At 39.6% G+C, this 24095-nt stretch overlaps 1 protein-coding gene across 5 annotated transcripts in view; it reads right to left on the minus strand.

Moving 5' to 3' along the window:
* Window positions 1-9304: 9304 nt before the first annotated feature.
* atxn1a (ataxin 1a) overlaps window positions 9305-24095 on the minus strand; it is a 102052-nt gene continuing 87261 nt past the window's right edge. For all 5 annotated transcript variants that reach the window (XM_053228379.1, XM_034298601.2, XM_053228378.1 and 2 more), the window contains 2 exons: window positions 14901-16935; window positions 9305-12731 (listed from right to left, as the gene is read on the minus strand). In XM_053228379.1, the coding sequence (XP_053084354.1) occupies window positions 12168-12731; window positions 14901-16634 (2298 nt within the window). In that variant the 5' untranslated portion in view covers window positions 16635-16935 and the 3' untranslated portion in view covers window positions 9305-12167. The remainder of the gene's footprint in view (window positions 12732-14900; window positions 16936-24095) is intronic.

Below are 24095 nucleotides of genomic sequence, written 5' to 3' on the forward strand. Positions count from 1 at the left end.
CTTAAAAATGAAATAAATAAATGAATAAATAAATAAATGATTGTTGAGTCAGATGTTCCTGAGCTTCTGGGGGTCACTCTGACAATCCTGTAATAGAAATTCACAGACAACACAGGTGGCAGTTGGAATTATCTATAAATGTGTACTATATGTGATGCACCAGCTCAAATAGATTAAACATTAACATTTTTTATAACCCCAATTTTAGGCATGAAAAAAGTCAGATAACTTGGTGACAGACAGGAGCCACATCCAATCAAGGGAGTGAGAGAGTAAACAAATGGGAGTGAGACAGTGAAAGAGTATTGTACTACACTATAAGAGAAAAAAGAAGTGAGTACTGATGGAGGTTTAACTTTTTTCTTAGTAAACAGGTAAAGCATTTATTAGTTTTCTAATTTGGTGGGAAACTAGTGAATGATATTCAGGTGATTTATTCTTGTTGTGGAGTTTGTATCAGAGCTTTTGTGTTTCAAACTCAGTTATACTGGGTGAAAAGTGAGTGATTCGAATCCCCTGCTTGCTTAATCCATGTCATTTTAACCTCTGGTGAGAAATGTAGCTACTGCGCTAACACTGTCTGCTTCATATAAACTTTACTGACAGACTGGAGAACAAATACTCAGGTTAGAGGGCGTGCTGCACCTAACAGCCTGAGATGTGCAACAGCATTAGCTAGCTAGCTACAGGTATGTGAGGAGTTCATTCAGTATAATATGGGCTGTTTATGATAGCACAGAATGAGCTGCTTGATCATTGATTGCTTTTATAGTTCATAACACTTCTGTATTAGTAAGCAATCACGAGTCATGTCCCAAAATGCATACCACTCTACTAAATTGTATGTCACTACACCATTGGTGTCTTTACTCTTTAGGTATACTACTTAGTGCACATTATGAGGTTTGGGCCATGCCGTGAATTCTATCTGAATGTGTATTAACTTTGCTCTAACAGCCATGAGATTAATTTGCAAGGTGGAGAAGAGCACAGTATAATCAAGTTTCAAAAAGTAGCTCACGATCAAGCATTTTTCCACCAGAGCGGGCAAGATTCCCAAATCTTGTAGTTTTAACACATCAGATTTTTATACCACAATAAAAATGTAATTAATCGCCAATAATTATATGATCCAGAACTACTGCTGCCATTTATTTCCCTCTTAAATGGTTTGAGTTTCACTGGTTAGCGTTCAGCGATGTGATGAGGTATGCAGGTGCTGAGCAAGTCTGTGCTAATTGCGTTAGACCTGCTCTGCACGCAGTGGTGTGGGTTTCAGTGTCTGATTAGATCTGATTATATCTTTCGCTGACACTTATTTAAATGAATGAGCCAGCTACTAATGCAAGTTGATACTCAAGACAGCCACCTCATCTCACACCCACACTCCATTACCGCCTCCGTCAGGAACTGCCAAAATAGTGCCATGGCTTCCTCTGCACTAACACTGTGGTTTTTCCCAATAGAGGGCATGAAAATTCACTTATTTCCAGAATTTGCTTGGTGCGATTGCCTAGCAACAGGTGCCTGATCTTGAAGAACCAAGAAAGGGCTAGAAATCAATGGCAGCAATTATTTTTGATCATGTGCCATAGACACTTGAAGCAAGAAGTTGGGTGTTCATATAAGGCTGTTTGAATTAGGGATGCATCGATAGTGATACTGGTTTCTGGTATCAGTCTGATACCATGCTCATTTACTCGTACTCTTACTTGTAAAAAAAAAAAAAAAAAAAAAAAAAAAAAAAAAAAAGGCTCCTATACCAACATCCAATACAACATGATACTCTGTGACGTAAGCCTAGTGTACTCATTAAAGGACAACCTGAAATGACAGCGATCTGGACGTATTTCACAATTAATGATGGAAATCAAGGCAAAGTAGACTCTGCTATGTGAAAATGTCAAGAGGAGCTACTATAGCGTCTGCCTATAATACAAGAAACCTGATCAAACATGGCGTTTAAACAGTATTTTTATTGGAGGGTGCAAGTAATACGCAAAGTGAGCATGCAGAGAAATTGTCGCATATGAGAGCACTTCAATTCTGCGAGCACTGTGCACTAAGTCATATGCTCTTCCGTTCCCCTCACTCTGTATCGGTACTGGAATTTACAATTACAGTACGAAAAATTGTACTCAATCTGGAAAAAAATAGTATCAATGCATCCCTAGTTTCTACATTATATTTCACACAAGTTCATGTGCAGTTTACAGCATGTTTTACAGCATGAAGTGGAGTGCCGGTACCAGCCCGAAGTGAATTATCTTCCTAGAAAAACATGGTTTGGAGTGTATTATTCCACTTATACCACAGAGATTTGCCAAAAGTTACAATATTTAACTTTTTAATTTATTTATGAATGATGTCTCATATTTTTAATGGTTTATAGGTAGATTTAATGTTGTGGAACATCCACAAGATAAGTTAGTTTCTGTAATCACTTGTTATAGCAACTCTACACAGTCATTCCCTCACCAGCATCTCCTTCTCTCTCTCTCTCTCTCTCTCTCTCTCTCTCAGAAAAAAAATTTACAGAGAAACTAGAAAGCATAAAATCCTCAATCCTGAAGATTTTCCAGTGCTGGGAAACTTTGCAAAGCACTGTGACTATTACAAAACACTAATACATCTGAGGCTCCTTCCATAAATGTAGAATAAATGTCTCCTAACAAAAAAACTTCACCACAACTGATTATACATTTTTCTTTGTTAACAATAAGTTTTTTTTTTTTAAATCAGTTTATTATTAGTCTTATATTATATGGAGCATCCGCCATACAAGTCCCTGTGAATTGTTACTTTAGAAATAATAAAGTATTAGAACGAACACATTAAGATAAGCCTATTGTTCATGTTACAGCCAGAACACAAAACTGCAATTATACAAAACTAACGTACACCTTCTGACCAGATTTGAGAATTCGCACTGTGGTATAAGCAGTGTGTAATTAAACACAATGAACATGACAGTGCTCATACACAAACTCCAAAAAAAATCCACAATTTGCTATTGGCACTGTAATTTTATTAGTACGTGTATACTGAAACAATAAACTTGTACTGGTATACAGACGATTTGTTTTTTTGTTTGGTTTTTTTTTTTTTGTATTTGTATTTTTTTTTTCTTAACAAATTTGTTCACAACCTGAATCAAATATTGTTTTGTTATTCTGAATAATGAAATTCTAACTAGAAAACTGGCAAGCACCATCAAAGAAAGGGACCATAAAATCCAAGAAAACGGACGTGAGTGTATCCTACAAATAGACACACCACAATTAGAAAATAGAATTTCAATTCTTGATTTTTTTTATATTAGTTTCCATTAAAAAAAAAAAAAAGCTAGTGCAAGTACAATATTTTACACAATGTACAGAGTATGCACGCATATGGAAACAAACAAAAAAGAAGAAATAAAAATAATCTCCTTTCACAAAATAAGTTTCTACTCAGGCCTTTATGCTTTTATATATATATACAATTTCTTCTTGTACTAAGTAAGGTGCAAAACATTCCTCCTTCTCCCAGGACTGCTTCTTGCTACTGGCCTGACTTCTCTGCTTCAATACCAAGAACACTGAGTCTTGGGATTGGATGTGACATTCAACGGTTTTCATTTAACAGTCTTATATACAATTAGACCAGTAACTCCAAAGCTCTGAAACCATATCATCTTGTATAATTCTGTCCACCTACAACCCTAAAGGGGGGGTCCTTTTGAGTGGTTCTGCCATCATGATCCTTTCCATCGAATGGAAATAAAAGGAAAAAAAGAAACTAGACACAGCCTTTATTTCCCTTCCAGTGGAAGACAAGAAATCTCCTTATGATCTGTAACACCAAGCAGCCTATAGTTACACTGCTACTGTTACGGAGATCACGCTTTCCTGTTTAAGGACCAGCCACTTCCTGTGTCCGACTATACTCATCTCTAATGCAAAACCAGACTAATAAAATCAAGCAAAATGGGGATACCATGAAAGCATGACAGAAGAAATATTCAGCTAATCGCTCAATAATGAGTAAATGGTGTCCTTTTGCTAGCATAAGCATGTGGATTTTTTGGAGCTTTCTGAGTTGTTTCCTCTAAAAGTCTGAGCTATCATCTGTACATCCTCCAGTCATCAATTTTCTTTTATTATATATAAAGTTTTCTTACTGACTTCTGTCAAATACAGATTTACAGAGATGTCTCATTGAACAATCATTGGCAACATATTCAGTGGTTCATTTTCATTTCTTGAAAGTGGAGTAAAACAAACTGTGAAGCATAAATACATGCACCAGCTGAGAGGATACATGACGATGACATTGGGTGTGTGAGAACAGCTTTATACACAAGTTGGATGTTGCGGCCGTTCGGAGGCTGCAATCGTCTGAGTCCTTGGTTTCAGTTCTCATTAGTGGAAACCAAGGCTGAGATGGACCTGAAATTGACAAGTAGTCAATTTTAGTGTTCCAAAAAAAGTGTTTCAGAAGTCTGCAAGGTGTTTCTTGTTTCCTCCGTGGTCTGGCCAGACATGAGACAGCTGTGAAAGAGAACACAGAACAGAGCGGCCCCTCTCTCTGAGTGCATTTGTCAGTTTACCAGCTCAGCATGATTAAGTGTAACAAAGACCGGGCATCGCACTGCAACAAGACATGTGCCTCCAGTCACACAGAGTGCACAGCGTTTACTATCCAGCATTGACACGGCTGAATCATAGAGAAATAACAAGTGATAATAAACAATCTACCCATATTACGAAACACACACACACTTTACAGGATGAGATTAGAATGATATCTCAGCCTGAGATTATTAATCCAGAGGTTTTGGACATCTACATGACGTCAAACAACAGTCAGGTTGAACAGAGGACTCCTGGTTGGTTTTGATTCAGTTCAAACATAAAAAAAGGTGTCAAACTTGATTTTGCGATGAATCAAAAAAAAAAAAAAAAACATGCTTTTTTTTTTTTTTTAAAAGAAAGTTTCAAATGCTAAGATTTGCACCAATATTGTTTTCTTGTCATTTGTGCCAGTAAAACAAGTAAAACAAGGACATAGTGGTGCTCCTCAAGCAAGCTGACAGTCATACTCAAAATTCTCAAATAAAACTTTTCACTAAACACGCATCTCACGTCCTCAACCACAAGATCAGAGTGCTACACAGAAGACCCAAGCAGAATTCCAGGTCCTAATACATGCGTTCGACAAACACGGTCAAGAAAGCAAATAAAACCTATGTGTTTTACATAAGTAAGCTTTTTCAGGTTGCTAGAGGACCACGCAAACTTAAAACAGACTCTCTGGCCTCAACATCTCAACTCGTTGGACCCAGGAACGAGTGGAGAGCGAGACGGCCTCGCACCAAGAGAAACGCAACCATCACAGCAGGTAGGATTTCTTACTCTCACACTCTCACTCTGCTTCACTCCCTGACGCTCTCTATTGAATGAATGTTACACCGTCGAAAACACTTGGCACTGTGATGGCACCAAGTCTTTCTCAGGTTACAAAGTGCTGAAACAGTATTATAAAATCTACTCTAAAAATGACAAAAAAAAATGTGCATTTTTTAGATTTTCTCCTAATTTTTTTGTTTGTTTGTTTGTTTTTCTTATTTTTATTTTTTTTACATTTTTTGTTTTTTATTTTTTACAAAAGTGGTCCCTATGTTTAATGAGGTTTTGGATGCGTTTCTCAGTCTGGATCACTCGAAGAGGTGAGGATCGGGGTTTGTGATGCCACAGACAATGAGAAGCAACACTTCCAAATACACACACACACACACACACACACACACACAATATATATAATCTATAGTCTTTGATACAGACAGCTAAGGCAGATACACAGACAGAAACTCAGGAAGTCCTCACACAGACAAGGACCTGTGAGAGAAACCTATTCGAAGGGCCAATGAAATGACTGCTTCTGGTATTTCAGCAGTTTAACATACACACACATATATGCACACACACAGTACGCTATACCCAGTACACACTTCACCTACACATTACATAGGTCTGCTTCAACGTACGCTCATTCAGACACACTTCTCATCCCTGAGTAAGCCTGAGGAAAAGTTTGTGATGTTAAACAAACACACACATCGCATAAATCAAGCCAAACTGCAAAGCCACTCCTAGGCCAAAGACGGTCAAACATACTGAGAAATAAGAAATAAAAGGATATGTGTTAGGTGCAAAAAGACAGTGAATGGGTTAACATGGCTAAAAAATGAAAATGAAGTGTAAACCATTTGCAACAGTACATGGTAACATGGTAACAATTACATAATGCTACATCTATTCTGCATTTATGTTTAACTGCATGATGTTTAAAGAAAATGACGGTTTTGATTTTCATGCACTGATCTTATGAGACATTAGCTGGAAAGCATACGCTATACTTAAACTTTGAATGGGAACGTTCACATTTGTATTCAAAGAATTTCTTCGTACGTATTGGATATGAGCATAGTGTCATTTTATTTACAAATGCTCTTTATTGTTCACGTATCAGAATCTAATAGGAATCAACAGTGATCCTTCACTGCCAAGTCGAATACTAAAAGGTTCTTTTATCAGTAAATTATGTTCTAATAAGCAGGGATCAGAGTGCTTATGAGGCAGTACATAGTAACTTTTGAAAAGATGAGATTGCAGAAAAGAAATGCTACATATTGCACATTTATCAAAGAAACAGGAAAAAAAAACCTAGAAGAGTTGCACTTGTTTGAAAATTATAACATTATAGGAGAGTACATGAAGAATTGTTTCATTTTAGTTGTACCATTTACAAGCAGTACACTCCTGGGGCCTCATTTGTCAACATTAAATTTTTTTTTTTTTTTACACATCAAACTTAACTTGTATACACAATAAAATTGGGATTCATTAAATATGTATTCACAGGTCATACCTACAAGTAATATTTATCAACTGTTCGTAGACAGTGTGCATGTGCATGTTACTGCAATTTAAATACAGACACACCCACAATTAACTACATACGGTATTTAGGATTCACTTCAAAGGATACCTGAACAAAGGACTTTGACTCATGTTAGTGATATTGGGAAATATCATGCAAACAAAAGACGTTTTTAGTTTTGATAAGTAAAATGGGGAGGTATTAAGCTGTACTGTTTAATACTTTTGTGTGTCTCTGTCATTTCTGATGTCTGATGTTGAACATCAACAAATGCACAACAAATGCTGTATGGAATCCCTTTGGGATTAATGGGATTAATAAGATGGTGCTTTAAAGGTGCATTATGTACAATTAGTCAATTTTTTTTCAGGATTAGCACTCTAATGGTTAAGTAGGTGGGTTAGACATTTGTATGATTTTTTTTTTTAACTCTCTGAGCATAATCCCCCCCAACAGATCACAAAGCTCTGCCACCAGGATCTACGGTGGCCTGTAGAGTGTTTATAATGACTAACGGAGGCCCATCCAAACACAAACAAACATTCTGGACTAGAAATCAGTTTTACAAATGGATTTTTCAGCCACGTAATACTTTAGTCCTGAAATTATGGCTTAAACCATTATTTTTTTAATCATGTTCTACATATTTTGCAGGTTGTTTGTACAAGTAAGAAATTGAAAAAGTCGACGAATACACCTTTAACTGCGACAAGAATGCAGTCCAGCTGCTACCATCAGGAGAACCACTGACCATGGACGTCCTGTTTCACAGCTGTCTGCTGTGCATCTGTCGTGAAGGGGAACTGGATGGGTTGGGCCAAGAGAAATTATGACCTCCATCTACACTCCTACTCAATGATGGTTGGGAACTATCTTTCTGAAATGTGTCTGTGGTTTTGCACTTAGACTTGTACAGGCTTTGCTGATAACTGGTAGCAAAAATTTATTAGTAATTATTAGCTTGCAGCTAAAAAAAATCAGTCCAGGCCCTAAAAACAAGCTGTTTCCAAATGTCAAGACCTGCAACATCCTCCAACACAACAAGATAAGTTACATTCAAGCAAGATAACACACCAAATCTGTCCAACTAAGTGTAAAACACAAAAGTGTATTTAACAGTAATAACATTTTTAGCAAATTATTAGCAGTCCAGATCTGTAATTAAACAAACAAGCGGACTTGAGGAAATGCATGTGACTCGCAACTTTTTTTTTTTTGACCTGGGTGCTTTACTTACTCATTACCCAAGCTGTGCGTAAGTATACACACAAATCTAAGCAAAATGTAGGCTGAAAAATTCAAAGTTACTTAAACAGAATTTATGCACAAATCTACGCTAAATGTGGGCCCAGGTTTGCGAGGCGTGTCTAACATCACAGCACAATCACAACACAACCCTCACACAGAGAACACATGCAAAAAGTTTCCGTTACTATGATCTTTTCTGTTCTGCTGGTGATAGCAACCTTCTTAGCCAATAAAGAAGTGGGGAGTGACAGGATGGGTCATTTATAGAGCATGCATTATTGTAAAAACACGTTTTTGAGCCATCCATGTCTTCTGCATTCACTCTTAAAACGCACAGACAGATTTAGATATTACACCCAGACAAAGGGAAGAGAAACAAATACTGATGGGGTTCTATGGCTCTAAATGAAAGTGAAAGAATAAGAGAGAGAGAGAGAGAGAGAGAGAGAGAGAGAGTGAGAGAGAGAGAGTGCGAGCAGGCAGTTGCACATAAAGGCCAAGCTGTAAAAAGGTAGCTGGCGGTAAACCGGTGCGAGGCGTACTGGCTTTGCATGGGTACCTGAACACGCTCTGGAGGTCGCTAGCACAAAAAGGAGCTGGGTTAGAAAGACACATATATCACTGCATATATGTTTCCATTTCTCCCTGAAGAAGATACTGCGGGCTGGCTGTGCAATTCATGACAACTCAAAGCCAGACTATTAGGCTAAATAGTTGACTGACGACTGAGTTCCTGTGGTAAATGTTAGGTTTTCTATTTGGTTTGAATACTGCAGACTCAAGTTATTGCTATATGTCATTATTTGGAATGCTTCTGATGTATACCTGTAGCAAAACTATGCAACCAGAAGGAGAGATGCTGCTAAATGGAGCACACTAAAGTGCTGAAAGAATCGAGGTTAAACGCAGGCAATGCCAATACACACAAATGGTTAAAGAAAACGAAAAAAAAAGCAACTCTGCATTTTGGCCCAAACATAACGTCATAAAGTCACGCCTGGTTATGTGAAGCCGTTTCATTTGCGGTCTTAAAACACCCTACTGTTTACATGAACACGTGAAAACACAGACACACGTCACACATACACACTCTTCAAAGGGGGTGCTAAAATGTAAATAAAAAAATGCACGGTTGTGATGTTGATCTGAGAAACCCTGTTTTATTATAAAAAAATAAAGCATTTTTAAATATGGGGTGTGTTCACCCACCCACCACCATCCAACAGGCCATCTGATCACACATCCATCTCTTTAACTATTCACCCATCTGTCTATGCATCCATCCATCTCACTCAAACACCTGAACAAAGCCAACAATCAGAGAGTTCAACAAGTATGCAGGCTTCAGGCTGTGTGGCTCCTTCCTCCCCTCATTGTATGCATGTTAAAGTGTGTATCAGAACATCTTCTTAAGGGTCTGAAAAGGGTGCCTGTGGGTTAAATAAGTGAAGGCATGAAGGGAAGCCACAGCGGACCAGTAAGCCAAGTGAACTTGTCAAGTAACTGCTACATTTCAGTAAATTGAGCTTTCAGCCCTCGCAGGTGAGAACTGGCTGAAAACTAAATCATAAAGGTCGTGTTACTACCTCTCCAGATGTGCAAACTGCAAAATTCTCTTTAAGTTGAACTTTAAACAGAAACACTGGACGAATACCTAAATATATATAATATATGTCGTGTGTGTGTATATATATATATATATATATATATATATATATATATATATATATATATATATATATATATATATGTATATATATGTATATATATATATATATATATATACACACATACAGAACAGTCATACAAATATATGACACAGACAGTCACACACACAGTATGCACACATACCCACACACACACTATGTGCTTGCACTAAGGCAAGATACAGTATATGCAGTTCTATACATGTTAATGTACAAAAAGACATATAACACATTAATATAAGTGAAAAGTGAATGTGTGTTTGTGTGTGTGCACACTAATGCATACAAATCCATACATGCATACACTTCCACAAACATATGTATAGGACACCCTTGAACCCCAACGAAGATTTCTGCATCCAGAGTCACTCACATGCGCTTTCTCTCTCCTCATGGCATAATTTGGACAATCTCATGACTTCTGAAACCTTTCTGAAATCACACTCAAGCATCTCACTTTTAATCACTAAAATGGCAGTTGTTTCACCAGCTCTGCCTACGCTACAATTAAAAGAGCGGCTGTTGCTGTCTAGGCCTTTAGCTTGCCGTTTACTGAGGAGGCAGAGCTGTAAAGACCTAAACAGAAAAGTGCTTCCTGGGAACAAATGTTATCTCCTGTATCTCTGCTTACTGTTCCACCTCATGTCACCTCTCACATTCATTCTTTCTTTTCACAGATCAAGGTCCCCGGATCGGGGTGAACTGACTTTTCCACAGAGCGCTACATTCCACCATCACTCACATACAACATACTGTACAGTACTGTGTTCATTTTGAGACGTATAATAATAATAATAACAATAATAATAACAATAATAATAATAATAATAATAATAATAATAATAATAATAATAATAAATTTATTAAACTATCTATCAGCTGGTGAGTGTGACAGGTGCGTTAAGTGCTTTGATCACCTGTCCCTCCCTTCTCAGGCGACTTTCTTTCACTTTCTCTCAAATAATAAGCTCTTATTAAAATAAAAATATTAAGCAAATGTCTTTTTTGCTCAACATATAGCTCAAAAGTCAACCATCCTCAAACGTATACATAAACAAAAACCCATTCGGTGTCTACATGACTGAAAGTGACCCCTGATTGCAATGTATACACATTCATCGCAAATTTAAAAAAAAAAGACAGAAAAAAAAAGCAAAACTACAAAACAAAACAAACAACAAAAAAAGGTTCAATAGGTGAGTATATAAAAGCAAACTCCTCTATCTCTGGGTCTATTAGTATAGTTTTCTCATTCCTAAGGAGCAACTGGCACTGCTTGATGACATTTCTTGATCTCTCTCTCTCAATTGGCATGTACCTTAGCATTTTGTTGCTCTTCTTTTCCTCAGAAAAGATAATACAATCTGTGATGAACCACCAGGACTTAAACCCTCAATATTTGTGATGGAGATTGTCTGTCGTCTATGTCTAAACATCAGATGAGACTGCTTGAGCAGGATGGCTGACACTATGTAAACTCCTGCAGCCAGTGGAGGAGTGATTTCCGTCCTGCCTCCCTGAGCAATGTCATCCATGCCGACCTTCTTTTTTAAGCTCACACATGGATGGAGCTGGGACTAATGCACCACAAGCATCTAGTGCTGCTTCAGTAGGCATCATTTAAAGTCACCCAAAACTTGCTTTGAAGAACCCTCGTCAAAATATCCAGATTCTGTGAATATGCAAATTGGAGATACTATAACCATACAGATATCCATCCACTTCCCCTGGTAAACAAGTGTGGCATGGGCTTCATTTGCATATTAGAACATGATTGGCTCTTATATTTCATGATCCAAGCAAACTAGCCTGCCACCTCAGGTTTACCCTTGTTTTCAAAAAAGGCAGCAAAACCACCAGTCTGTGTACTGAAACTGTTTTTTAAATTATTAAATTTTTTAAAGTTTAGGGTGACTTTAAATCACCTTATATGTCATAATAGGACGTAAAGATGTAAGGCTGAGAATATCAGATATTTTGCACCCCTCTGGGCTCAGAAGTCCTACATAAACCCACCTTCAACAACTTCACTGTCCCAAATTTACCCAACCAAAATAAATTGCACTAATCGGTTGTATATATTCAATGCACCTATTCAAATATTATCACTACTCATAAGGTGATACGTATATGTTGAGTTAATTTAGCCTACAGTACAGTAATCTGGATAGAAAAATTTAGAGAAATCAATTTTGAAATGATATAAAAAGCAATATTCTGGAAAAAAGAACATTGTGAGGGTCATTTTTTCATTCAATTCAAAAACGACAAACAAGTCCAAAATGGCTTTCATTTGCCAATATTCGATCTGCCTTCAATGCTGATTTTAACCTCCTGAGGGATGAATGAAGGCCTGGGAAGAGTTGAAGGTGGTTCCTCTTCAGGCTTCTCGACTTTGCGACCTTCTGGGGCCGACCATCTCCGCTTTCGGCCTGTAGGTTTAGTGATAGATTCCGACTCTGAGGATACTGGAATTCTATAGGCTCCTTTCTCCCCAAAACCTAGTTCTCCGTTTTCTTTGCTTGCCTGGGAGCTCATTCCTCCCTGCCTGCCACATTGTGCCAGTCCATTCTCCTGCTCCATGTGCCGTGCTGCCCTGCGTGTCCCTCCTAAAGGTGCTTTAAAAGGTGGTTTAAGAGGTGGCCCAAGACTGGTAGCATCTGAAATCTGCCCCTGACTCTTTTTCAAAGAGCCATTTTTCAGGTTCTTGAGAGTGAGGGAAATGCAGACATCGCCCACAGCTAGCCTGGCACAAGGAAGTTCCAGCAGCTGAGTGGTCCGGTCTGGACAGCAAGACGACCAGCCCTGACCAAACACAAAGAAAGGGTACTCCACCAGCACCTCCACATTCACCTGAGAGAGAGGAAAATAGAACACAGAAACCACAGATGTCGTTTACACAGTGCAACATGTCATGAATTAATTGATTTGGTAGATTGTGTTCAGCCTCATTGTTGAGCCGGCAGACTTTCTGTTTGAGTGGGAGACCAGAATCATAATTCACAGACAAATGAAACAGATTTTTCTCACAGCCCCCTCACTGCAGAACAGAAGGGAGATGAACTAAGGGATGACTCAATTCTGCCTTAGGATCCCACACAAACAGCACAAAACAAGGGACCATGCGGAAACAGGCAGCAGAATGACTGTGGCTAAATAACTAACACAGCAAACATGTAGAACAATTCATTCCTGGGTAACAAGAACAAACAGTTAGGTCCAGAAGTATTTGGACAATGATGGAGTTTTTGTGATTTTGCCTTAATACACCACCACAATGGATTTGAAATAAAACAATCAAGATGTGATCAAAGTGTAGACTTTCAGTTTTATTTTAAGAGGTTCCACAAAAATATGGCATTTACCATTTAGGAATTACAGCCATAGAGTATAGCCTTATACACCTCAGAATTCATCTTGGTACTTCTGTCAGCAGTCACATCATCAATAAACACCAGTGAGCCCGTTCCATTGGCAGCCATACATGCCCATGCCATAACACTTCCTCCACCATGTTTGGCACATGATATGGTGTACTTTGGATCATGAGCTGTTCCTTTCTTTCGCCATACTTTTCTCTTCCCATCATTCTGGTACAAATTAATCTTGGTTTCACCAGTCCAAAGAATCTTATTCCAGAACATGGGAGGCTTTTTTGGATGTTTTCTGGCAAAGTCTAATCTGGCTTTCCTGTTCTTGAATGTTACCAGTAGTTTGCACCTTGTTGTAAACCCTCTGTATTTACATTCATGAAGGCATCTCTTGATTGTAGATTTTGACAATGATACACCTACCTTCTCCAGAGTATTCTTGACTTCTGTTGATGTTGTGAAGGGGTTTTTCTTCACCAAGGAAAGGATTCTGAGATCCACCATTTTAGTTGTCTTCCGTGGTCTTATAGGCCTTTCTATGTTATTGAGCTCACCAGTGCTTTCTTTCTTTTTAAGAATGTACCCAATTGTTGATTTGGCCACACCTAAAGTTTTTGCTATCTCTCTTATAGATTTATGTTGTTTTTTCAGCCTAATGATGGCCTCCTTCACTTGCATTGAGATCTCCTTGGACTTCATATTGGTAGCTCCAGTTGAACAGCTGCCAAATGCCAACTCAATACCTGATATCAACTCCAGACCTTTTATCTGCTTCATTTGTCTTGAAGTAACGAGGGAATGGACTTCTTGTCAGTCAATTGTCCAAATACCTTTGAGCTTGAAAATGAAAGTACTTTGCTTAAAATGGCTAAATGGTAAATGCCATATTTTTTGTTTGTTTGTGGACACCTCACCATCACACCCAGATGTACTTGTTGAAGTGAAGTGAAGTGACTTGTGGCCAAGTATGGTGACCCATACTTGGAATTTGTGCTCTGCATTTAACCCATCCAAGTGCGTACACACAGTAGTGAACACACACCCGGAGCAGTGGGCAGCCTTTTTTGCTGCGGCGCCCGGGGAGCAGTTGGGGGTTCGGTGCCTTGCTCAAGGGTCTCACCGCAGTCGTGGTATTGAGGGTGGAGGAGAGTGCTGGTCATTCACTCCCCCCACCTACAATCCCTGTTGGACCTGAGACCTTTGGGTTGCAAGTCCAACTCTCTATCCATTAGGCCATGACTGCCCCCCACAGGTTTCTGTGGAACCTCTTAAAATAAATCTGAAAGTCTACACTTCGATCACATCTTGATTATTTTATTTCAAATCCACTGTGGTGGTGTATAAAGGCAAAATCACAAAAACGCTGTCATTGTCCTCCGGACCTCCGGACCTCACTGTATAAATTAGTTGCAGAAAATGTTCAAATCTTCAACACATGATAATTACAATGAGCACCAAGTTGACCAAATTTTGAACGTGAAAATATAGTAATCATAGGACTCAATGGAAAAAGATGGCAACAAGCATTTTTTTATTTTAAATGTGGAAAAGATCAAACTAAAGTCCTTAAGTTCTTACAAAGTCCAATATACAAGCTGTCTGCAATGCAAGGTAAAACAGTCATCCAGGTTTACAAATAGAGCAAGCCTACCTGTGAACGATGCTCTCCCACCGCAAACTGGATAATAGCAGAGTTAGGTGTATGGCTGCTGTCAATGCGCTCCACAGTACTAGAGTCAATCTTCAATTCACTGCTGATTTCTGCACTCTGAATGAAGTCCTCTGTCTTTAGGTCCTCCACACGCTTCAGCTCCCCATCAGCTAGTTGAATGATGGAACCCTTGGTGAAGTAGGGTGGTAAAGAGGGTGTGGAAGGTATAGGTGGAGTAGCTGGCAGGCTAGCAGAGGCTGGCAGGATAGGCAAGTGCAGTTGGGCCTGAACCACAGCACCTGTCGGGTGGGGGTAGGAGGCTGGTGTCTCAAAGGACTCGCCTTTGGGGGCTGCTGAGGTCACAAATGCATGGGGCAGTGCTGCAGCGAAAGTTGGTGTTGTAGATGTGGCAGTAGCTTCTGCTCCACTTACAGGGATAATAACAGGCTGAGTTCCTGGGATGAGCAGGTGTGGAGGCAGGCTGGTGTGGTAACTGAGAGACTGTGGCTGCCCTGCACCTGCAATGTATCCAATAATGGGCTGATGAGCGGGGTAGAAGTTGGTGGACGTGAGGCCAAGAGACAGTGGCTCGGCTGCACCATGTGTGGTATGGATAACTGCGTGGGGTGATAGTGTGGTAACTGCTGCCTTTAAACCATCCACAGGTAAAGGGGGAGGTGGAAAGGGAACAGAGGTGCTGGAGGGAGTGCGGGAAACTGGCTTGCCTGAGCAGATGCCTCCTTTTTCAGCCGGGGCCAGAGGGGGAGGCAGCTTGTCTAGATTTCCTCCTGGATCAACACTGCTGGAGTTGTGACTGTTGGGAACTAGAATTAACGAGTTCCTCAAATTGGTGTTTTCCTGTGCATACTCCGGTGGAAGTGTCATGTGCCGGGTCTCGTAGTGGTCTCGCTGGTGGATGTGGTGATGCTGGGTGGATAAAGACCCTTTGGCTATGCTGCTGACCTTGGATTCTGAGGGCTGGTTGAAGCGACGGCCCCTTTCCGGCTCACCGTTTAGCATCTCTCTAGGTCTGCCATCTTCCTTTTTGGGCATGGGTCCATCTGAGTACTGAAGCAGGAGCTGAGAGGGCCCACTAAGTGCGAGTGTTTGTTGTAGGTGAAGGGGAAGATGGCTTTGGGGTGAGGATGCAGTACAAGGCACTACACTGAGTTGGGAGCTGGAAATTTGGACATACTGGGTGGAATGGGTTTGAGGTATGCTGTCTGAAGTGGAAATTACTGGATCGGGTTTGGATGCTGGAGAATTGGTAGTGCCAGAGTAGGCTTCAGTGTGTCGCTGGGAGGACGTGGTGATGGTGGCTGCAGGGGGCACAAGGGGAGAAATATAGCTAGCATAGGGTGCTGCATGTGAGGGGTTGATAAAGTGCAGGTTAGGTGGCATCGGTGAGTACTGTATAGTGCCCGCCTGTTGAGAAAGTGGTGAAGTATACACAGCGGGGATGGAAGATGTTGCAGTTAGCGCACGAGTGGACGCGACAGTGGACACTGTTGGTTTGAACTGAGGACCTTCAGCTTCTGCTGAGCTGCTGGTGTGCTGCTTGTTGCTCTCATGCCCGCTGGCCATGCTGGCAAGCCAAGCAAGGTTCCCTCCACGCTGGCTCTCACTGGCAGGCGCCATTACCATGGGCCTATCCTCTGAGGGAAGAGTACTTGCTGGAATTTCACGTTTCTTTGGGGGCAAACACTCATTGCTTCGTTCTTGGTTGGACTTCATGATGACAGTATCTGCTGTACCTCTTTTTAAGGTGGTTTCTCCCTGTTATATCTTTCTTTAACTCTCTATCCCTCTGCACTCCTCTCTTATTCTCTGCTTGTGCCACCTGCTGATTGGCTGGTGCTGTGGGGGTAGTGGGGGTGGAGAGAAGACCGGGAGCTTTTTCCTGTGCTTAAGGCTGGATGGACGCTGATCTCAATTGAAAACAACACAACACATGCCTGCTGTGAGAGAGTACTTGCCACAATTCATGCGGAATCATTTCTCTCTGAAAGCAAGCCTCCAAGACTGCAGCAGAAACCTGCAGAACATATAGAAAGACATATGTACACACTTTAGGTACTCATAGGATAAAAAGGTCTCCATAATTTTAGAAAGCCTAATAAATAACCAAAGTAAGGAAATCCCATAATGGTATTTCCTAATTTCCACTGTATGGTTTAGCAATGTAATTAAACAGATATTGTGTTTTGATTCAGTTGCAAAGGGATGGGAAAGATATCGCTACCATATACATACACTCTTACTCTACATGTCAGAGAGCATCCCCTGCAGGGACAGTTGGAGCACTCAAGTGTCAGTATCATAACTCGCCCCTCCAACTGTCTATCTCTCTCAACAACCATACACAGTCATACACATATGCAGTACAAATATGCAGTACTGAATCCTATCCATAATTCATAAATGCTAATGAAAACAAACTGGTTCACAATGACCTTCACAAGGTGAACACAGTAAGCTGTGTTGCTAATTTGATGGCAGAACAGCCTGCTCATGTTAGTTCCCATCCAATGAACTATAGAACATGCAGATCAACCACATAATCAGACTTTGATCTTTTAGAGGTATTGCTCGTTTAGAATTCCTCCCTGTGCTTCATTGATTGCTCCCACTCCGGTTCTATTCGCTTTGTCCAGCACTAGTTGGAGAGCTGTTCTGCATTTCAAACAGGGAATGATGATTTAAGAAGTGTCACAGTGCAACTAGAGACTCTGAGCACTGTCTGAGACTGAATCATTGTATGCATGCAATCCCAGACCTATCCTATACACACCTTCTTCCAGCAGACACAGCTGCATCAAAAAAAATGTACACTGTAAAATATTGTGTTTGTTAACCAAGAATGGCTGGTTTTTTACCCACAACAGATATTCATCTCATCTAATTTTCTAACTGATAAAAAAATCACCCAAAGTCAAATTCGGCATTGTGAACCCCTAATGGTTTGTGGTGGCACTGAAAGGGGTTCATAAATCTGTTATAAAAATGTCAGTGTTACATAAAAAAAAAAAATCGAAAAATAAAAAATAGAAAGCACCTTCACAAACTGAAAAGTAAGCAACAAGTTTTGCCATTTATTGTAAAAGTTTCAATTAATGTTAATGAATTTTTATACAGAAAAACTGAAATGTTGAAATTCTGTCAATAAGAGAATTCAAGGCTAATACAAGCATATACAGTGAGGGCAAAAAACAGTCAGACACAATTGTTTTTGTTATTTAATATACTTCTAGTGCATACACTATGTGGCCAAAAATATCTGAACACCCATATGAGGGTCTGCCCCAAACTGTTGCCACAAAGGTGGAAGCACACAATTGTCTGGAATGACTTTGCATTCTGTAGCAATATGATTTCCCTTCAATGGAAATGACTCAAATGTGTTCCAGCATGACAATGCCCTTGTGCACAAAGTGAGGTCTGTAAAGACATGGTTTGCCAAGGTTGGTGTGGAAGAACTTGAGTAGGCTGCACAGAAGACTGATCTCAACCCTGCTGAACACCTTTGGGATGAACTGGAATGCCAAAGTTTAAAAATGCTGGAAAAAAGATCATTGTGCAAATTGCACCTGTTGTCATTATAAAATGATGTTGCCATTGGCTGGGAAGATTTCACAAAACAAGTAGCAATCATGGCGAAGGTGAAGGAGCTTCAGTTCTCTGGGACCACGTTATAAAACAACACGCGTGGAAACAGCTTAATAGCTATAGCAAAGATCTTAAACATCCCTGTTAGTACCATTGGTTTGATAATATGCAGGTGGATAGTTCATGAAACCACAACTAATCGTCCCTAGATAGGTGTGCCATGCATGGTTTCACAACATGCTCTCAGACTAATGATAAGGAAGGTAAGAGAAAAACCAGCAGTCACTCAAAAATAGTTGCAGAATGATAAGCAATGAACTGCACCACAATCATCTCCGTTTGTACAACCTGCATAAAACTCCTCGGCTAAAAAGAACCACAGAGACACGTTTAAAAGCATTTAGACAAATGAGAACTCTTTCGGAAAAACATACTCCAGTGAGAGGAAACAAAAATAAAAAAAATTTAAAATTCAGCTCTTCATGTTTGGAGACGTCCTGATTTTAATTCCATTGGGAGGATTTTGAAATTTTAAGTCCATCAGAGGGACCTACATAAGCTAGGGGAATTGAAGATGATTTGTCAAGAGGAATGGGCTACAATAGAACCACAATGCTGCAACAAGCAAGTTGTTACTTACTGTACATGTCTCAAAGCTGTAATTGCCAACATCAGCAATAGCAATTCCAAAAAGAAAAAGTAAAAATTCAATTCAATTCAATTTTATTTATTTAAAAAGCATTGCATTGGTGTAGTAGGCAACAGTAATCTCTCTACAACGCTTAATAGCAGAAATATGTTTAAAATAAAGTTTTTAAAATAAAAAGAATTACTAAATTTTTTAGATGAAGATTGTGAGAGAAACTCTGCAAAACTGAAAAACTTGACACATACCAAGCTGGCATATACACATGAGTAGGCACCTTGCTGCATTTAGGGTCACTTGCATAATAAAACCAAAACACTGTTAAAGTATGATTTTTTCCCCCTTTTATTTTTCCTTGCTGTCCAGATTACTCTTTCTTCAGGCTATTTTCATCAGTGATATTTATAGCAGACAAGGGCATTCAAGCATGCTAATGAATAATTTGCCATCATTGAGATGGTGCAACTCTTTTATATTACAGTATTCCTTTGTTGGTAGAGTAGCATTATTGCAATGGCAAATGTAATCATTTGAACTGGGATTAGGAATGTAAAATACAGTCGTTATTCAGGAGCTAGCAATTAAGAACTACTTCTGGAAAGTATGAAAAAAATAACGATTTAAATGTACTGCTCTGCCAAATCCCTTTAGGTTGTGTATCACATAATCACATGAGTAGTTCTTCATTTTAAACCCTGTGACCCACTCCACTGTGTGGTACTGAGTCTCCCACACATCAGATTTAGCTCTCGGATAGATGCTAATTAGCTGATGAGTTCATCAGCACATCACGTGTGTTAGAGCAGGGAAAACACTACTACACAACTGTTCTGTGGTGTGCAATGTGCACCCATGAGAGAAGAGCTGAGAACCATTCCTTTACACCAGCAAATACTTTCCTTGTGACTTCAGTGAAAGATAATAATAACACTAAAAAAGGAATGAGAAGGAGTAAAGGCGAGAAGAAGACAGATTTGGAAAGAAAGGGAAAGGGAAGCACATTCTGGCAAAGAAAAAAAGAAAGTTATTTTTGCAACCAATTAATCTTTAGTTCATCACAGTTCTTTAACATTCTTTAAACCAAATTTTGATTACCAACATTGGTGGAATGAGTTATGGCAGTGTCACATGGGTAGTAAAAACATCCTAAGTAACTACTGCAAAGCTCAAAGGCCTTCAAACATACCCGGTAAATAAAAGAGACAGAGATCTGCAGTTTCTCTGTCCTCCCCACCTGGATTTTCCTGGTTCTCCAATCACTGCTTTATTAGCATGTTAGCATATGCACCAGTGTTCCCTATATTTTGGTCATATTTTGAATTAATGCTATATGGTAAAACTATATGCCTGAGAGATGCATAAAAGTATCTATTTCCAAATGTGTGGCTGTTAGAACTCACCATCAGTTGACATCCTAATCAAAAAGACATCTGTCTGCTTCAAAGTGAGTCACTTCATCTGCTGTTGGTTAGTTATACTGTATGAGCTGAGTTTGAGTTTGAGTTTAAGTTAGCTGGAATGCTAAAAATGGGTTCACTTGAAATGGGTTTTAATGTAAAGCCAGGGTTATGAGAATTGTTCAGCTAAGACTTTACAAAGTCGATCAAGTAAGCTACCTAGGCCAGTTCAAGCAGATAGCATTTGGCTTCACTTTATTTTACCATCACCTGTTTTAAGCCCTTGCTACTTCATGAAACAATAATGCTTTACATTGAGGTACACTTAACTGACATTAATTAACATGACTACATCATGAACTTCAAAATTAATACACCACAACATGTGCATTACCTGCATTTTTAATAATAAAACAAATATGCCAAATAATCAACTCCTACATAAAACAATGTTCATACCATCAACGGCACCTCAATGAACCTGACTGTGGTTGTTAACTGGTAACATTCCAAAGTGAGGCCAAAAAGCAATTTTAATATTAATAATATTGAATATGAGATGACGCTTAAGAAAATTATCAATGTTTAGGAACATGCTGTAGTTTAATTCACTTCTTTAGTTTTAGACTTATTTTGAGCCATGGATGAATACACATTAGCCAACACAGGTATATTTCATTATGATGTTGTAATACATCATCGTTTCTATAGTAACAGCTCATTCATAGGGATTTGTATGGCAGACGTTCCACATAATCTAAGGCTAATAATAAACAGATTAAAAAAAACACTGTGTTGTGGTTTAACAAAGAAAAATATATAATTGTTGATGTGGTGACACATTTCTGTTAGGAGACAATTATTTAACATTTATGGAAGGAGTCTCATGTGTCAGTACTTTGTAACAGTCAGTAAGTTTCCAGACACGGGAGAGTCTGCAGGACAGAGGAGTTTGCACTTTCCAGTTTCTCAGTAACATGAGAAACTGCATTTATTTGTCTCATTAACTTCAAGAGAGAGAATACAGGAGAGGTTAGTAAGGCAATGACTGTTTATAACTGTTATATCATAAGTGATATAACTCGTCCTGTGGACATTCCATAACATTACATGTAGCAGTTAATAAACAGTTAAAAAGCATGAGGTGTCATCCATTTATAAATTAAAAATCAGTTTTAATTGTTTTTAAAATTGTTGGCAAATCACTGTGGTATTTGCAGAATAACACACTGTGGGCTGTGCTGTTATATGAAAATAATCAACTTCAGGTTGGTAACAGTAGCTCCAATTTGCGTTAGGCTATATCACACCACCCTAGCATGGATTATTTTAGTATAACAGCATGGTCTGTTGTGTTATTCCTTACTTGTTACTTTATTAACATAACTGATGGTTTATTAACGCTGATGTTCACAGTTTGTTAATGTTAGCTAACGTGGTAAATAATGTTACTTAAGGGAATCTTAATGTAAGGTGCTACCCATGACAACTTTCTTGATTCCCCAAAATACTGCCTTGTGGCAGCAAATTTACTCAATCTTTGTAGTCTTCATTTTTCAGAAATTTGACCTACATAGTAACAGTAACCGAGTGTGGGTGGAACTTGGGCTTGGTAAATCACATTCTGAATGAAGACATTTCTGTGAATTGTAATAGGAAGAGATGAAATTTTGTTTGATTCAAGTCTAGAGCACTGTGTAGCACAGCAGCTCAAAAACAGCCCTACGAAAAAACTGACAGTCGAAGCTGAAGTGCTCAAATTCTCCCCTGGACCACTTTTTCTTTTGGATCGCAGACACAAGGGGAGCAACTGGACTGTTTTTATGGGAAGTCTGATGCTGTCAGTCTGGCAGTAAGGATTACTAAAGCAGCTACTTATAACTAGAATCGCAAATGTGGTTCGGTGCAATCCCTAAGCCAAACGGCATGCCGAGGAAAGCCTAATCTTCCACTGTGGCAGCCTCCCTGCTTTATCCCTCTGGAATACAAGAGAGAGAACAGAATCACGGCTCAGTCTGCTCTCCTACTATAGAGACAGCACAGCGTGCACACTGCACCCGAGCTGGGAGGGAGGGAGAGGAGTGGAGCAGCCTCTACTGACCTACATTAGAAGGAACACTACTCAGCACACACAGATTAACACAAAGACACACACACACACACACACACACACACGGAGTGAAAGACGAGTAGTAAAGAGGTTTGTATTGTGCAAGCACATACTTGTTAAGCACACACACACACACACACACAAACACACACATACAGCTACTGTAAAAGAAGAACACAGTGAGAGAGACGACCGTCAGTTGGATCTTGCTCAGCACACAGGCTCCACAGAGCATAGTGAGTATCAGATGACTTGAAATCTAAACTTATTGTCCTCGACCAGGGCTATGAGTTACAACTCAAGGTCCCTGAGCTACAGAGAGCAGCAAAGTGGAATCAGTGCCATTTATCACACATTTACTCACAACCAGCATATATAACCATACATACACCTTGTCACAAAATATATACTACTGTCATTAGGGAAGAGAAAACAAATGATTCTTAGAAGCACTGATATGCTTTAAATATTGCATGAAAGATTGGGTTTTTCATTAAAAAACATTTTATGAAATCACCTATGGAAGTCAGCAATCAAGAATAAGCATCAAGAACTATTATCTAATCACATCTAAGCCTGCAACAGAGCCCGAGTGAATTGTGAGGTGACGAGGTATCCCACCCTAACAGCCATGAAGAACTCATCATTCATTCCTCTTCAGTAACTTCTTTATCCTGGTCAGGGTGCTGTGGATGTGGAGCCTATCCACAGCCTACACCATGGAAGGGATCCCAGTCCATCCTAAGTCACCATGCTGACACACATTTACAAATGTGTCCAATCCAGCTACCAGCATGTGCACTGTATGACCAAAAGTATATGACCAAAAGTATGTGGACACCTGACCATCACATATGTGGGTGTTCCCCAAAACTGTTGCACAAAGCTGAAAGCACACAGTTGTCTTTGTTGTCTTGATGTTTTTGTATGCTGTAGCTTTAAGATTTCCCTTCACTGGAATTAAGGGCCTTAGCCCAAACCTGTTCCAGGATGACAATGTCCATATGCACAAAGCGAGCTCCATAAAGTCATGGTTCGCCAAGGCTGATGTGGATCAACTCAAGTGACCTCAACCCCACTGAACACCTTTGGGATGAACTGGAACGCCAACTGCACCCTAGGCCGTCTCGCCTGACATCAGTGCCTGACCTCACTAATGCTCTTGTGGCTGAATGGGCAGAAATTCCCACAACCACTTTCAAAATCTTGTGAATGTTGTTCACATCCTGTTGACCAAATGGTGTATTTGGGAGTTAGGAGGAAGGTGGTAAACCCAAAGGAAACCCACACAGACACAGGGAGAAAATGTGAAACTCCACACAGACTGTAACCCAAGCTTTAACCCGGGAACCCAGGAAGGATGCAAAGCTACCCGCTTCACCAACATACCACACCCCAGTGCAATAAATTCATATTACCCAGTCAAAACACATTAC

Source organism: Pangasianodon hypophthalmus, chromosome 23 (genome assembly GCF_027358585.1).
Source record: "Pangasianodon hypophthalmus isolate fPanHyp1 chromosome 23, fPanHyp1.pri, whole genome shotgun sequence".
Classification (NCBI taxonomy): Eukaryota; Metazoa; Chordata; class Actinopteri; order Siluriformes; family Pangasiidae; genus Pangasianodon; species Pangasianodon hypophthalmus.